The 17276-nt window shown below is 37.8% G+C and overlaps 3 protein-coding genes across 5 annotated transcripts in view; 1 reads left to right on the top strand and 2 right to left on the bottom strand.

Moving 5' to 3' along the window:
* LOC136267820 (uncharacterized) overlaps positions 1 to 6384 on the top strand; it is a 40185-nt gene extending 33801 nt beyond the window's left edge. For all 3 annotated transcript variants that reach the window (XM_066062999.1, XM_066063000.1, XM_066063001.1), the window contains exons 2-3: positions 1795 to 5556; positions 6005 to 6384. In XM_066062999.1, the coding sequence (XP_065919071.1) occupies positions 1795 to 5556; positions 6005 to 6068 (3826 nt within the window). In that variant the 3' untranslated portion in view covers positions 6069 to 6384. The remainder of the gene's footprint in view (positions 1 to 1794; positions 5557 to 6004) is intronic.
* Positions 6385 to 12213: 5829 nt separating this feature from the next.
* On the bottom strand, positions 12214 to 13905 carry LOC136267484 (nucleotide-binding oligomerization domain-containing protein 1-like). Its single transcript, XM_066062649.1, has one exon. The coding sequence runs from the start codon at positions 13903 to 13905 to the stop codon at positions 12214 to 12216; it is 1692 nt and encodes a 563-aa protein (XP_065918721.1).
* A 115-nt stretch (positions 13906 to 14020) lies between these two features.
* On the bottom strand, positions 14021 to 16915 carry LOC136266846 (uncharacterized). The gene is made up of 4 exons (XM_066061872.1): positions 16680 to 16915; positions 14640 to 14900; positions 14526 to 14591; positions 14021 to 14472 (listed from the first exon to the last, which is right to left on the bottom strand). The coding sequence occupies exons 1-4, from the start codon at positions 16735 to 16737 to the stop codon at positions 14030 to 14032; spliced, it is 828 nt and encodes a 275-aa protein (XP_065917944.1). The 5' UTR covers positions 16738 to 16915; the 3' UTR covers positions 14021 to 14029.
* Positions 16916 to 17276: the final 361 nt, after the last annotated feature.

The following is a 17276-nucleotide window of genomic DNA, read 5'->3' as shown; positions in this document are numbered from 1 at the left end:
GATCTGGCAATGTGAGACTAGTATTCACAGGCTTTAAGTCTTCTCACAGGTCCCCAGTGGGATAGCATTCGCAGAATTAATATGCATTGCAATACCAATAAGACATTTATAATGACAAGGCTATTACAAAATATCATGACACTTTGATAAATTTCTGTTGCACTATAAAGGTGTTAATTAAAAAGTTTAACTAATCCATAAATGGATTTAGAAAAGTACATTTTTAGATAGGGAATAGAGACCACTAAAAATATTAAGTCAGTGGCGTAGCCAGGAAAAATTTTTACCAAGGCAAAGTTTATACATTGACCAAATTAAGAGGGTCTGCTTCTGACTCAACTGTTTCACAATTTCACAAACACCGGTGGTGCAGGTTGACTCTCTGGTTGGATGGAAGTAACTGTTTTAGAAGACTCTGAGCATGTCATAAGTAATGCTATAGCTTAGTTAATGCTATGGTATACCATGCTTCAATTATTAGACTAGTTTAATTGCATTCAACCAGTGCAAAAAAAAACTGACTTACTCCAGAGATATTTTGAGTGTTCAAGCCATTCATAGACTGCAACACTTACAGAGGTCACAGTCATGCACTCTACACTTTCATTGATCTGATGTGATGTTAAAGTCAGAGATTATCTCTTTCATGTGATGCTCAACTGTATGTGCTAAGCATGTCAAGCTAAGGAGTCTGGGTGGCATGCTCCCTCAAGAAAATATATGCTTTGAAATGGCATGTGGAGGCTATTGTTTTTGATTGTAACTGCTAATGCATGATGTGCATGATCAATTAGCTCAATGCAATTCCATGCAGTTGACACATTGGAAGTTTTGAAAAGTACTAAAGACAATTAACATAAAATAACCGTAAATGATTTAGACCAAGCAGTGTAACAAGAATAGTGACTATAATCTGTACTGAATGCTCTATTAGAGTATATTATGATGACTGCTCTATTAGAGTATCTCAATCTTTTTACAAATTCAAGTAGATGAAAGGTGGTCCAGCATTGTGTCACTGTGGGCTCCGGCCCTCCTTAGTACTACAGCCATAGATTCTATTATGTGTGATACAGTAATGCTGTCTAGTAACATTTGAGTAGAAAATCCGGGGTGCCAAAACTCAGGCCTGCTCAGCCTGTTGTTGAGCATTTTTACCAAGTCAGCTACCTCAGTTGCCTCAATGGTAGCTACGCCACTGTAAGTATGTTTGAAAAGTTGTGAAAATAATCCATGACTGGATCTGGCTAGCCTCGATCCTGCAGCCATCCCATTTGTGACTGGATTTGTAAAAAGGGGTCTTCCACACACATCCAATTTACCAACTTTGACTGTAACTTCAGCTGGGGAAAAGCTATATTGACTTGAAATTTGGTCGGTGGTGAGCATCAACATAATTATGTAGCTTAGTGGATACAGTGACTTTCAGATTTATGTTTCTTGGACATCGATAAAGTTATAGTCCTCTCTTAGTTCAGCTGGATGTGTGTGGAAGATCCCCTTTTGCACATTTACACTTGAAAACTTACAAAAGTTTGCCAGGCAGTCAGGATGCTTTCTCCTTGTTAATTTCATGTAGTTGTATCCATAGGAACTCTTAAAGAGTGACTTATCTCAAAGTATACTGAGGAACCAAATGGACACTATTAAGGCTTTACAGCACAATTGCTGAAGGCTTTGATTAGTTCTTTGTCCATGGTCCAGAACCTATCTGCATGTTCAGATTTACATTGAGTTTTTAGTATATAGTACGTACGTATGTTGACCACATTAATTGTAATGGTCTGTATTTAGGTTTATGATAGTGTTGACTTTGTTGATGATCACAGCAAGTCAACATACAGAAAGTACAGTGGTCACCATCAACAACCATGGAAATTATAGCACTACATGCTGTGTGGATGGATCATGTCCTTGCAGCTCATTGTCCTTTGCATTAGAAAACTTAAAGAGCAATTCCATTGTACACATCACATCAGAATCAGTTACACTAAACACTATCACTCCTATGGGATCAGGAAACCTACACAACATTACAATAACTGGTAATGGTGCTACTGTCAAATGTAACAATAGTGGAAGTGTGTACTGTAAGTCATGTAGTGATGTAATCATTGAGGGGATCACATGGGAACAGTGTGGTGATCCTAACAAGGAGGAAACAGTGGCAGGACTTTATTTTGCTGGTGCTCACAATATAACAATAGAGGGATGTACTTATCATGGATCTCAAGTCTGTGCGTTAGGTATAAGCCAAGTCAGTTCTAACATCATCATTAGAAACACCAACTTTTCCTCTAACATCATAAAAAAGCAGCCCATTACAGATGGATGCAGTGGATTACTGATTTACGCTGCTAATCATGCAAATTCAAGTATCACGATTTTGGATAGCAGTTTTGTGGGTAATGGATACTTTGGTCACAATAACTACAGTTCATATGGGCTTTTTGTTTTTGTTCTTCCAGAATCATACCCTAGTTTAACTATTAATCGAACTAGATTTTTGTCTAATTCTGGAGGAGCATATATCTATGTTTTAACTAGCTTTGTTGGACCAATTGTTTTGTCTGAACTAGTGTTTTTTAATAATACACAACAAGGTGTTTGGTTTCCAACATTTGATGTAAGCCATAGTGATACATTTCTGACACTGTCCAATTCATCCTTTACCAAAAATGGTAATGGTGGCATAGTTGGTGCCATCCGTAGTGCAAAACCAGGCAATAGAGTTGCTATTTTAGTTGAGCATTCTAACTTTACAAACAACAGTGCCTCTACTGAACGCAGTAGTGCAGCAGCCTTCCACTTAGCCACAAATGATAACGGTGCATATACTGTTTCCATACAGTACTGTAACTTTATCAACAATAATAATGGAACTGTAAAAATTTTTACCACACAGAGTAGAATGTCATCACACATGGTAATTGTTAATGAAGTTCTAGTGATGGGTAGTCAGATGACAGGTAGTCCTACTGGTGGTGGAGTCATTTCTATTATTCTCAATGGTTTAATGAACAACACCTTCATTATCACTAATGTGAATTTTTTATCCAATAATTACATGGGCATAGCCGGAGGTGCTTTATTTCTTAAAACTGCTAACACAATTAACAATGTCAATATTACAAACTCTCTCTTTCAACACAACACTGCTTATGGGGAAGGTGCAGCTTTGTTTATTATAGATGTGAATACTGGGCCTATGTACCGGACAGGTATAATTATCCAGTCAAATTTTACTAGTAACAGTGGCGGAAATAGTGTTGTGTACATATCAGCTGGTACCACCTTTACACATATACGTGTGAATGATGGATCAAGATTCTGCAGCAACATTGGTACAGCCGTACACTTGGTATCGTCTACATTTGTAGTTGGTGATCACGTACTATTCAGTAACAATTCTGCCAACAATGGAGGTGCACTTTATCTTGAAAGTGGAACTCAATTTTATTTTGACAATGAAGATAGAAACGTATACATAGAATTTCTTGACAATTCAGCTGCTCTATATGGAGGTGCAATGTACATAGACCTTGGCTCCAACTGTGGTGTATTATTTTATTCTAAATCATCATATTTTGATTTTAATTCCACATTTACCAACAACGATGCTGGAATATCTGGCAATTCAATGTATTTTAATGTTCACAGACATTGTATAGTTAATCCTGATTATAACAATACTAATTCTATACTATATCTCCCATACCATTTCAATTATGACGTGTCTTTGTCTAAGGCACTAGTTTCATCACCACACTCACTAATATTATACTTTGCAGAAAAGGATGGTGTCCAAATTGGTATTGACACATACCTTGCTAAACACAACATTCTAGGCCATCGGATTTCATTCAATGGATCTACCATGGATTACTTTAATCATTGTACTGTACCAACTCAGTTTGATGTCCGGTGTCATCAAAATTGTTCTGGTATTAAACTGGCTGACGATCGTGTACTTGTTGACAATATCACAGCTCTTAGTCTCACTCTAACTGGCGAGCAGGTCACGTCAAAAAGTAGAAATGTCACTCTCAAACTTACATCTGTACTTGATACTTTTAACAAAAGAATTTCTACCTCAGTAGTAATTGAGCTTGTACCATGTTTTCCAGGATACTATTATGACAGAACTTGCAATTGCTGTAAATGTTACCAACATCAGGATATTGTAAAGTGTGCTGATGATTATAATGAGATGAAACGAGGCTATTGGTTTGGTACTATTAATAATGCAACTACTGTATGTCTCTGCCCTAACCAGTACTGTGAGTATGGGAAACATCGTCAGGAAACCAGACCAGGATATTGTATTTTACCACAAGAATTAAATGACCAATGTAAACTACACAGGATGGGAGTAGCCTGCAGTGAATGCAGTTCAGGATATACTCTAGCATATAATTCACCTGACTGTATCAGCCATCACCAGTGTTCTCCTTTAATGACATCATTAGTGTTAGTATTGACTGTCCTGTATTGGATAGCTATAGTAGGAGCTGTGTTTGGTGTGATGAACTTTCGACGTCAAATATCATCAGGGTACGTGTATGGGATACTTTATTATTACAGCATTGTGGATATATTGTTGGATAACAATCCCTACATTACTGATGGTGTGTTTCAGTTAGTTGCCATACTGTCAAGTTTTGCTAAACTGTCACCACAATTATTTGGTAAGCTGTGCTTTGTAGAAGGATTGAGCAGAATCGATCAACAGTTCATTCAGTATTCACACGCAATAGCAATTTCACTGTTCTTAATAGTCATCATCATTGTTGCAAGGCACCGACCAAAGGTTGCCTACTATGTCAGCCACTGTATAATACATGTCATCTGTCTTCTGTTACTGCTTGCATATACATCACTAGCATCCACTTCATTGCAGTTACTAAAGCCACTAACATTTGCAGGTGTTGATGATGTTTACGTGTATTTGTCTCCAAGCTACAAATATTTCACAGGCCGTCACGCCTTATATGGTGCTGTTGCTGCATTGTCCGGATTGATCATTGTGATAGGTATGCCACTGTTACTACTGCTACAACCATTCATTAATCCTAGAATGAGTTTCATCAAAATTATGCCAATACTTGACCAGTTTCAAAGTTGCTACAAAGGCAAGTATCGCTACTTTGCTTCCTACTACCTTATCTGCCGACTAGTGGTTATCTTAATTGTGTTTATTTGTGACAGCAACTACTATACCATGTTGTACTGTCTACAAACAGCCTGTGTTGTTATTGCCATGATTCATATTTGGATTCAGCCATACAAAGACGGTTTTCTTAATGGACTGGATGGTGTGATTTTACTGACACTAACTTTAGTTGTCAATGTTAACTCATTCACTTTCTTGTCTTCTGCTATTCCAGGAATCATTTCAGCTCTGGTGGTGTTTCCTCTGCTAATTCTCTGTATCACTGGGATCAAGAAGTTGATTAGTTGCTGTAAGTCAAGGAGAAGAAAATTAGATTATGATTTTGATGAGCTTGATAGTTATGATGAAGAGCGAATTAATAGGAAAAGGAACAAAGACATGAGGTATGAATAGTATAAGACTTTGATTTGGAAAATTGTCAGTTTACACTGTCTCACACTCTGTATATACATACCATGCTATATTGTACTGTTGTGGGTGAGACTTTTTTGATTTGTGTGGCTTGACCAGGGTGAACTGACATTCTAAACACTATTGTTGCTGTCCACAAACTAAGCAGATATGTGTTATGAGAGAATTAATAAGTGATAATGTATGGAGCAATGGACAGCATAACTGTATATTTTAAAATCTCCTTCAACACCTTTTTACTGTTTTAGCTCTCCTCCTTTGTCTCCTTATATAGTTGCAAATTCTATACACACAATTGCAAGTCCTTGATATAATATCCGATTTGCTGCAAGCTGGCCACCTGCCAGCTGTGTCATTGTCATCACATGTGCAAGTCCTCTATCAGGTTGTACTGTAACATAATTTGTCAATCTGTTACAGGGTTGTTGGATCCAGTAGCATTACTACTACCAGCAGTGATGATGATTATATGTTGGATCCATGACTCATGACATAGCATCTTACAACTGGTACACTTACAATTATAATAGCATCATAGTTCAAGCCATTGTTAAATAACTACACATGAAACAATAAGTATCCATGAAGCTGTAAGTTACTGTGATTCATGCACAAGCCATCTATTTTACACCAAAATTTTGTTAAGTACAAAACAAAGATGAAGACATGTGTTCTGCATGTATGTGGTTATATACCAAGATCACCTGCTCTGGTATTGACAAGGGAATGACTCAGGGCAAATCATAAATATGGTATCACTACATCAGTATCTATGTACAGTGGAACCTCAGTTATCCAAACCCCTTGGGACCAGGGGTAGTCCATAAGTCTGAAAATAAATAATCTTAAAAATAGCAATAAGAACATTTTAAAAACTATCAGTATTAACCGTCACTACTCTAATAGAGCACATGCCATAGAGCCAATATGTTTGGCCTGTTGCTGCTGATATTGCAGCCTGCCTGTTTCATGGATCATCTGGTAGATATAGCTACAGAGCATGGTATGTAGATTGTAGAGCTTTTCTGAGGTTCAATACTGTATAGATTATATAATCTATGGGTAGTCACAGTAGCAGTATTCAACCATAGAAAATATATTATTATTTTAATATATCTTACCTATGATTCAACTGAGTAAACAAGCTAGGTTGTTATTTCTTGCCATATTTAAATGCAGCCTGCAGCAGCCATACAGCTTAACTTGTGAATGCTCTATTAGTGTATTTATTTAAAACCATGTAGGTGACTGTTGTATTAGAGGATATCGATCTGTTTATGGTTCTATGCTGGCATGGAGTCTGTGGTCTAACACAAGCCTACGTGAAGCAACAATATTAAATGAATAATACGTGAATAAATGCATAGTAGCTGTATCATACTCTTCTAATGTTCTCGTGATCACCAAGATCTAGGGCCATAGGCCACAAGGCCGCTTTATGCAATAATTATCCCCTTTCTACGAGTTCCTTTCATGGACTGGTCAAGTATCAAATGTTTGCAAGAAAATGGTATATTACCTCCACTTGATTAATTCACATAAGCAACATCTAAGCAGTCAACTACTTAAACTATTAACTGATTCTCTTGTCCTTTCACATCTCTACTATGTCCTACCAATGTGGGGTCCTTCTTTAACACAGCATTTTCACTACATCTAGTTCATCTCCAGAATAGAGCTGTCCATATGATAATGAATTTAAATCGTCAAGATCACGACCATCTTTCGCAGTTATATCAGTGTTTGCAGTGGCTACCACTACAGTGTCTTATCCAATTCCGTTGTGTTTGTACATGTACCAGGGTCAAGCCATTTTTTGTGGCTCCATATCGGTACAATATGACTTTTTCACAATGTTATTTCAGACATAAGGCATCCAGGAACAGTGTGCCAACTTCCCTCCATGATATCATTACAAGGCGTCATCATAATCTTTTTTGCAATGACTATTTTTCATATTTACTGTCTTGTTTGTAGTTATTGTGCTTTAGCTAAGTAGTTGTAGTTTAGTTTGTGTTGTTGTTATGCATTGTTTTTGTAGCCTATATTGTATGTTTGTGTTGTAATGTTTCTCCTGCAAGGAAGAACGGCTGTAGCAGATTGCATGGAGTCTAAAATACCAATCAATCAAATCATTACAAGTGTTGCAAAGATTTGGAAATTCTCACTATCATTTTATGGCCCAGCAAATGTCTGTTTCAGCTCTAAAACAGTAGCAAAATGTAAGTAAGTATTAGCTTTTAAAAGGCTTTGGCTAACCTGTGTAGTAACAGACAGCTTGATTAGGAGTATTTTGTTTGAGATGAATGCAAGGAAAATGACCTCCCGCCCACAGGAAAATCCAAATTATTGTGGATGAAAAACAAGTAATCTATCTGGCCTAATAGAGCAGTCACTTACTAATGTGCTTTAATAAAATAGTCATTTCTCAAGCATAGCCTTGATTTTGAAAGCATAATTTTGAGCATAATAGGCTTGATTTTTGAGCACTGCTCAAAAGCATAATAGGCAAAAATATTTAGCATAATAGGCTGGGCCATGGCCCATACTGTAGTTAAACACTCTCTCTGCATGTAATATGCACAGTACATTAACACAGTCCACCAGAAGCGGTAGGGAAAGGGAAGAGTGCAGCAGGGAGGGGATAGTTGCACTTGAATTTTGACACATCAAAGCATTGTTAGAATGAGGAAAAGATGGCATTCAAATCGACTCTGCTTGCTGCTGAGAGTAGTTAGGAAGACAGCAGTGCTGGGCAGGAAAGGGCTGAAAAACAAAAAAGATAGATGGAAAAAGTTAGAAAGTTGGCAGTAATCATGTGTTACAAGTAGGCTCTCTCTTTTATATTTGCAGTGGATACTGAACCGAAAGTCAGTTCAAAAAGCTGTACCGGCTATTGAACTGACAGTAAAACTTAGACAAAAATTGGTACTAAAACAAATAAAACCACAAAACTTATCCGGGGCTCAAACCCGGACCATTGGTGTACTTGGCCAGTGTGCTAACCACTGTAGGCCAGTGTGCTAACCACTGTGCTATATACCACTGCTAGCTACCAACCTCCTGTACTATAGTAAGAAGAATGTAACCTAAAGGTGAAGAAGAAACCAATGCTGAACCAGACCTTAACTCTAATGCTAATACTACTTTTTGCGTCAAGTTGAATACTCGGGGAAATTACTAGACATGTGCCCTAAAGTCGAATACTGGGAGCATACCAACCCTAACATACAACTAGTTACTTGATACTCAATGACTATCAGTTATTTAGTGTTATCCATGAACAAACCTAGCTTTCAGTTCAGTAACCACTTCCTTTATGATTTACTCTTCATAACAGTATACACCTTAGCTATGTTTGGGACATATTTGACATGGTCAATATAATGGGGTGGTCTTATTAATAAGGTCATGAAGTACACCTTAACTATACATGTTCTGCAATTGGATCTGGGTCTCTATAATGAGGTGGTCTAATTAAATGAGGTCATAAAGTACACCTTAGCTATGTTTGGGAACTGCTTGACATATATATATATTTTTTATTTATTACTGTGTAGGACTCCATCAAGGAGTATAACACACAGATACAAAACAAAATCAAAGTAAGTTCAGATGGTTTAACAAAACATGGTCGCTATAATGAAGTGGTCTTATTAATGAGGCTGACATGGTCACCATTAGGGGTAACGCGTTACATAATATTATTACCTTTTGTGGTAACTTAGTAATATAATGGAATATGCTATAAAAGCTAGCTAGTAGTATAACTCAAGTTATTTTACTTACAAATGTAACACGTTACCTAACTAATTTTAGATAATGAAGTTACTGTAACGGGCGACTCAAATAATTAAGTAAATTTTATTACTACAACAGTACAAGTAACAAAGTTACTAATCTTGTTACTAATCCTCTGAGTAACGCCTAGCCACAATGAAGTAACGAAGCCTACCTCAAATAAATGAATGAAGCTTACTGACCAGTTGCTTTCTCTTGAATACATTTTTGTTCGATGACATGATCATGTCACATGATAAAGTGGTAGTTGTGCACGTGACAGCTTAACACAAAGTAATATAATATGTAATATTATAATAGTTACTTAAGTTTATTTTATGAGTAATATGTAATAGTTTTTATTGTGAGTAATAGTAATAATAAGTAATGGATTACTTTTATAAAGTAACCCAACAATGGTCACTATAATGGGTGGTCATATTCATGAGGTCACAGGCTCGTAGCCAGAGGGGTTCTGAAGAACCGCCCTCTTGGAAAAAAGGTCCACAATTTCAGTAAAAAGGTCCACAATTTTAGTAAAAAGGTCCATAATTTTAGTATACAAGTCCAAATTTTCAGGAGCAAAAGTCCATTAGCTACAGTTTACTAGATAGCATTAATAAGAAGCTAAATTAAGTGCTCCAAGTAACTTATTCAGTACTTGTATTAAATGCAATGCAGATCAAGATACTCTAATAGAGCAGTCAACCACTCTAATAGAACAATCACTCTAATAGAACAGTCACGATTACATTTTCTTTTAAAAGCTACTTAATTTACATGTAGATTGTCTAAACCGAGCTTTCATTAAAATATAAGATTTTGGTGGACAAGCCTCTCCATACAGAGCCCAAGAATAGCATCCATGCTTCAACTCCATGCAATGTGTAAATTTCATTATTTAAGACACCCTTTGTTCTGCTCCACTGCCCCTGTTGATCATGGCAGAGTGCTCAATCTTTCCCATTCTTATTCACTGTGACATTCCAATATATTATATTTAGGTACATGCATGTGCAGATGGTATAATTACAGTAGCAGTATAGAGGTATTTTTCCAGATATCACTGGTCTTCAGCTTACCTAAAAAAATGTTATTTATTGACTAAAATGCCACCTTTTAATACCTATTTTCAAAACATTTCCTTGGGGGGGGGGCATGCCCCCAGATCCCCTAGTTTCAGCATGCTTTGCATACTGGGTGCGCACACCATAATATAATCTGAAACATGTCATATAAAAAGGTCCACTTTTCTTCTTCTAAAAGAACCTACCCAGATAAAAGTCTGGCTATGGCCCTGGGTCATGATCTTAGGACCTACTTGACATGGTCACTTTAATGAGGTGGCCATGGTCTTATAAGAGAGGTGGCTAGCAATAAGGTTTGTTGCTGCAATTGAATATGGAATTGTACAGTATTTACTCCACAGTTAGAGAATTGTGCAAAGTTAACTGCTCACATCCATCAAGTCAAGGATTTAGAATTGAATTAAATGCAGTCGGTTAAGGATTACACAGATAGGAGCCTCGAGGTCACTAGAAGGGCAATGACTACACAAGTGAAGATTAGGTCTCCTCCATACAACATCAACTACAGGAACAAGAGAGTCAATGTGGTAAACTGAGTGAGGAACTGCAACGATCACATAATGACAAGAAGAGGTGTGTATAGGTAGTATATGCATAGGCGGCGGAAAGGGGGGGGGCTAGGAGGCTAAAGCCCCCCCTTGGTCTGCTGAGGGGGGGCTTAGCCCCCCCTCAGAATGATATCACACCGAAATTATCTTTCTTGGAGTGGGGCTGAAAACCGTGATAAAGATCGAGATACTCTAATAGAGCAGTCACTCTAATAAAGTAGTCAGTGTGTAGCGAGCTATGAAAGGATTTTTATGTAGTTTATCAGCTAGAAATGGTAGCTGGTGAGGTGGAAAGCTCTTGTCAGTTGGTTGCGACCTTTTTTTTTTTTTTTTTTTTTTTTTGGTCTCACCTTACCAAACTATAGAAATAAGTCTGGGTCAGCCCAGCCCCCCCTCATATGAACTACTTCCTCCGCCACTGAGTATATGTGTGTGTGTGTGTGTGTGTGTGTGTGTGTAGTGTCAGGGATACCTCTTTATTAATAAACACTAACACTAAGATCTAACAATATTATGTGACTTCTGTCCAGTTATTTCCCTAGCATTGAACACTTGATGGACCTTGCACACAGTATTACAGCCTACAATCACCTCCATCTGTGTGTGAGTGTGTGCATGAGTGTGTGCGTGGCTGCGTGTAGTGTGTGTGTTGGTACACGTAACACATATTATGTATCTAAGCTAACTGCTGGTGATTAGTTCCTATTTTTCAGACAGGTACTCACCAGCATTAGAGAATTGTACAGGAGAGATTGTCAGTGTCAGTCTGTGTGTAGTGTGTTGTGCATAGCTAGTAATGTCAACTGTTCGTGTCTCACATAATTGATTGGTCAGGTTCAAAGTGAATTTAAGAGTCCACATATTCACCAGTGAGGTATGGTACAGCCTCTTGTGAGGTATTGCTCCTTAATAAATTCAGGAGGATTTCCTTCACTGGCTGCTAGCACCTGAGTAATGCATAAGTGACTTTGTGTTATATACACTGCAGTAGATTTGAGTAGGTTGGTCCAAAGTTTTTGATTGTAAAGGTAGATTAAAGAAAAGATTGCTGAAACCTAGTTTGGTTGAGGAAGTTTACATTATTCTAACAAATCTGCCATTGATATTTGATCAAACAATTCTTATCAAATTTTACAATAAAATAACAACACATGTGTGTTGGGATAATAGGTGTAGAATAGTAAAACAACATAAACTACTGAAAGTGTTACCATCAGATAACTGTTAGCTTATCTTGTATTCCTTGACTTCTTCTCTTTGTGTTGATTTCTTGTTCTATAGATGTAATCCTGTCCTTAATTGCTGTTGGATAACTGGGAACAACTAGCTCTTGTAGAGTCATGTTACCTCTCAGGGCTTGTAATATAGTAACAGTGGTTTCCCCACTAATGGGGTTGTCCCACATCCTCAGCCTTACTAATGACTTGTTGGTGGTTATTGCTGTAGTGATTTCCTCAGCCACATCATCAGTAATGCCAGTGTGGTTAGTGTAGAGCACCTTCAATTTGTTACTATACTTTACTGCAGTGAATAGTGTTCTTGCTGCAATGGAGGATAATGAGGAATCATCCATGGCCAATCCTGTTAGCATAGAGGAGGGATGGGTCAACATGGTGTAGAGCTTCCCTCCCTCCCCAATTGTGCTGTTACCACTAATTGACAACACTTCTACTTTGCAGCTGAGGACGATGTCACTGATGAAGGAGGAGGATGATTTGGTAAGGTCATTATCATACAACCACAAGTTAGTGATAGTGATGTCACTCTGGTTGAGATATTTGTGGATAATATAGAGGCCACAATTTTGGATATAGCAGCTAGACAAGTCAAGCTCCACCCATTGCTTGTGGGAAGAGGAGGTGAGGAAGAGTGACACACACTCGAGATCAGTAGCTGATAGGATAGTGCCACTACAGTTGATTTTTTTCTCCTTAAAAATCTCTGCCTCTTCGATGGATTTGCACATATGATAGTCTAGCACATCATGGAAACAGCGGAATAGTCGGAAACATTTTAGTTGGTCACAAAGGAATTCAGTAGAAATGGTGATGTTATTGTCTCCTCCAGAAAGGAATTTCTTGAAGGAAGATCGTTGTCCCTTGCTGAGTTTAACATAAATGGAGAACATGTTCGCATGAAGATCACTCCAGAATTGCTCACAAAGAAGACGAAACTCTTCATCTGGTCGAAGGTCAGTTACAATATAGTTAGCAGCTAGATATTCCTGAATAGTTAAATGGAGGAAGTTAAATGTTGTTGCTTTCCCTGTTAGTCTAAAATGTTGTACAGCTTGTAGCAAGCCAAACCCATTAATAGCCTCAGAGGTAGTTATGATGTCTGGACATGCAGCCTCGATCTCTTCATAGGTGAAAACAAGTTGGTTGTTATTGAGTGCTTGCAGTGCTAACTTTGAAAGTTGCTTAACTATTTTACTGTATGGCTCTGGCAGGTCAGCTAGCTGCTTGATGTTATTTTTCAGTGGATGACCATATTTGGCAAAATGTCGACAGATGGTGAGACAGATGAAGTGATGGTACAAAGTGCTGGAATCACTAGGAAGGGTAATATCCATTTTAAACAGGAAAAGCAGGATTACTATGTTAAATGGCACTAAGCAGAGGTTGCTGATGGTGAGATGATCTTGCAAGTACTGGGTAAGCTTTGCAATACTTTGCGATTGTCCCTTCAAAGTCTGTTCAATATAGCGATGTCGTTCTTTCTCAGTAAAACCCAAGATGTCTACTTTGATGGTTGCTTGTTCTCGGAGGATCACTGAGGCATGTGGACGAGATGACACTACTAATCCACAGAGAGGTAAAATGTTGCGATTTATGATCTCACCAATTAAACTGCTTTCTCGTAGATGTTCTGGAAATTCATCAAACCCATCAAAAAGAAAAAGCATATGTTTTCCACCATTTTCAAAAAAGAAATCACTACATGCAGCTGCAATTTCTTTAGCTCTCCTGTCTCCCTTGCAAAATGATAGAAGAAGGTCACTGAATGATGTAGCTTGTTGAACAATTGGGTCACGTAGACAGACTAATAATAGCAATGTAAATGTTTTGTAACAATTGTTGTTTACCCCACCTGTAAGCTATTTCACGTAACAATACAGACTTTCCAATACCTGGTGCACCTTCAATCAAAATAAATTGTGGGTTATCATTTTCTTCCAGAGGGGCTAAAATTTCCATTACCTCTTTAGTCACTTTGCCAACATGTGTAGCATGGTTTTCTAGCTTAGTGTGGACTAACTGTTCAGTAACTAGTGAAGTGACATCGCCTTTGTGGACTAGTTTAGCAACTTCAACAGCTTGGTCTATCCTCTGTTGTCCTTCATGATGGACTAGTAGAAGTGGTGTAAAGTTGTGCAACTGACCTGGTGGCCATGTATCCTTGTCAACCCTGAACTGTGCTTGAGAATTAATTGTGGCAACCCTAGTGGATAACATGGAGACTGCCTCAACTCCTACAGGACATACAGCAAGGTATACGCACCATGGAATACACTACACACTATACCTTTGACAGTTAACTTGTCATGATGGACAGGCTGCACCTTGCTAGCTACACCTTCGTCAGTAACAACTATAACAATACACTAACTAGCAAGTTACTACTAGAATAGTCAGTCACCTTTCTCAGCAGCTTGATCACTAGACACAGCAGGTGACAGGATGACACTTTGTAGTTTACTCCAACTAGCAGAGAGGTCCACTTCAAGCCACTTCTTCAACATGGCATTACAACAAGGGACAGCTCTGTGGTGGTTGTCATGTTGTATGATATCAAGTGTTCCACTGGGTAGACCCAGTAGTGTTCCTATCACTTTCCAGTCTGCAGCATATTGTGGAGTGATGTGTTGATAGAGATCCTTCAGTAGTGGAATACTGTTAGCTGTAAGGATTAATAATTTTATTAAGGGATCATTCATTATATTCAGCAACGGTACAGAGAGTACACTAGGGGGATGGGTAGATTCATCAGTATGCTTTTAAAAGTTATTGGTGTTATGATAAAGTAATAGTTCTCATGCAATAATTTAGTAGCTACAATACTTTAAGTTAGAATGATTATATATATGGCAGTGAAAGATGGAGTCTGAATGAGAGCTGGATATGCAGCCAAAATTAATGGTGCGCGTCAAGGCTATCGGTGATATAAAATTATAATCAGCATGTTATGATCAATGCCTAATAAGCTCTGACCAAGTCAGAGGAGTCAATCTGAATAGGCATTCGTTTACACGTTTTAGTGGTTCATCGTATAATATATAGGTACAACTTGATGATATGCTTCAGTGAGATGTGTAGAACTTCATTCACATTAATTTTATTCAGATTGAACATCATTAACCACTTATTAGCCAATTATTGTAAGTCTTGCTGAAGAGTTTCTTTGTCAACTTGACTGGTTATTGTCACCACATGTGTCAATTTAGTATGTAAGAAAGCAAACAATATCTTGTCTTTTCTGTTGCATTCATGTTAGCGAGCGTGAAGTAAACCTGAAGCCTACTTAACCTATGAGACTTCAATAATATCATGATGTTTAAATACTTTACCAGAATACATCACTTTCAATAGAGAAATCAAAGAAAACTACTAAAACTTAACCCTGATCATACAGCTAGCTATCACATCAACAGTTTTATAGTATGCATACGTGGCTTTTGGATGGGAGGGTAAACCAAAAAACTCTTCAATAAGGCCACATAAATTTAATTATTAGTTTTTCACCCCTACCCGCATCGTTAGTTTTTTGTTTTTTTTACCTGCACCACTGATGGCTATTAGCACCTTTTATAGTTGGTACCTGCTACAGCAGTCTAAGAAAATTGCATTTTGAGTAGCTAATTAATTAATTAATTATATGTAATGTACAGGACTCGACAAGCAAGTGTAAACGTACATAAAGGTGTAGTGTGCTGTGCAAATATATATTATTAACAGTTAATTAGATCTTTAAAGTTTTGTAATGTTGTACAATTAATTATAGTATCTGGTAATTTATTCCACAGTTTAATTGCATTGGGGTAGAAGGAATGTTTAAACGAATTAGCTCTGGTAAATAGTTGCTTAAATCTATTTGAATGTCCTCGGGTGGGTAAATTATTCTTGATAAGTGAGTTCCCTATATCAATTTCAACAAGATTATTAACAATTTTGTAGATCATTATCAGTCTCAGGTTTTCCCTTCTAACTTGAAGTGTTGTCCAGTGCATCCTATTTAACATGTTAGTGACACTAGAGTACATTGAGTAATCATTACATACAAATCTTGCTGCTTTCCTTTGTACTCTTTCTAGTTTATCAATATTAGTCATAGTATAGGGTGACCAAACTACACAAGCATACTCTAATATGGGTCGCACTAAAGTAAGATAACATCTTTCCCTTACATTTGCTGGACATATATTGTCTTAAATTCAGCTATCTCAAATATATACATATAAATCCACCCTCCCGCACTGCTATTTTGAGTACAGGAGAATGATAATTAAGTTTATGTGACCTAAGGGTTGGTATTTTGATTGCCAACCCTAACGATTGCATGTGTCTGAAAAGTATTGATCCCTAAAGTACCCAGGGGCAAAATAATATCCGGATACTGGCACCGCCTACCCTTTAATTGAACCAATTGCAAATGCTCAGCGAAGTGTTTTACTACACGTACCATATTCTGATTTTCTGAACTGTTCAAGTTCCTTTCGGTTACTCTGTAGCTGGTCCATACCGTGTCAAAGATTAGACTTACAGCAAAGCTTCGATCTTTATTATCAGCTTTGATAGCATCGGCAATGTGGAGGGAGTGGCTAACAACTATCAGTTACTGACAGAGCGCACGTGTACATGAGGCATACACTTTATGATTACTACCAGTATATATACTTGATGATACGTGATGATAACAGTAGAGGTTTCGACTCCGCGAGATTTACAAATCTTTTCATATTTCAGTGAAATTTCTAATAGTCTTATCACCATCCGCCCATGTGAGCACGTGGGCTCTCTGAGATAGGATCTGCACCTATCAATGTCAAGCCCCACCCGGGATCCCCATACACTTGCTGACATCGAGATCTTGTCCCCCCACCTGGGCTAGGCTTTTAACGGAGGCAGTTTGCTGAAATACGGTGTGATGCACTTTGCTTGCGCTATGGGTGGCTTCCATCTGGTTTGCCTACACAGTGTGTTTGTGGTAAGGGATTCATGCTATGAATTGTCCCACTGGTGGTTATCCCACCCTTAGTCATAATGAATTAAGGGACTT

Source organism: Dysidea avara, chromosome 9 (assembly GCF_963678975.1).
Source record: "Dysidea avara chromosome 9, odDysAvar1.4, whole genome shotgun sequence".
Classification (NCBI taxonomy): domain Eukaryota; kingdom Metazoa; phylum Porifera; class Demospongiae; order Dictyoceratida; family Dysideidae; genus Dysidea; species Dysidea avara.
The sequence above is the reverse complement of the archived record's forward strand: the minus strand, read 5'-3'. Positions and strand labels throughout refer to the sequence as shown.

Excerpts from the sequence above, each read along its gene's own strand:
- LOC136267484 (XM_066062649.1), bottom strand. The coding sequence starts at position 13,905 with ATGCTTTTTCTTTTTGATGGGTTTGATGAATTTCCAGAACATCTACGA.
- LOC136266846 (XM_066061872.1), bottom strand. The coding sequence starts at position 16,737 with ATGGACCAGCTACAGAGTAACCGAAAGGAACTTGAACAGTTCAGAAAA. Across the intron at positions 14,592-14,639 it reads TGATCAAGCTGCTGAGAAAG|TTGTTACTGACGAAGGTGTA; the intron begins GTGACTGACTAT and ends GTATTGTTATAG. Across the intron at positions 14,473-14,525 it reads TGACAAGTTAACTGTCAAAG|GAGTTGAGGCAGTCTCCATG; the intron begins GTATAGTGTGTA and ends TATGTCCTGTAG.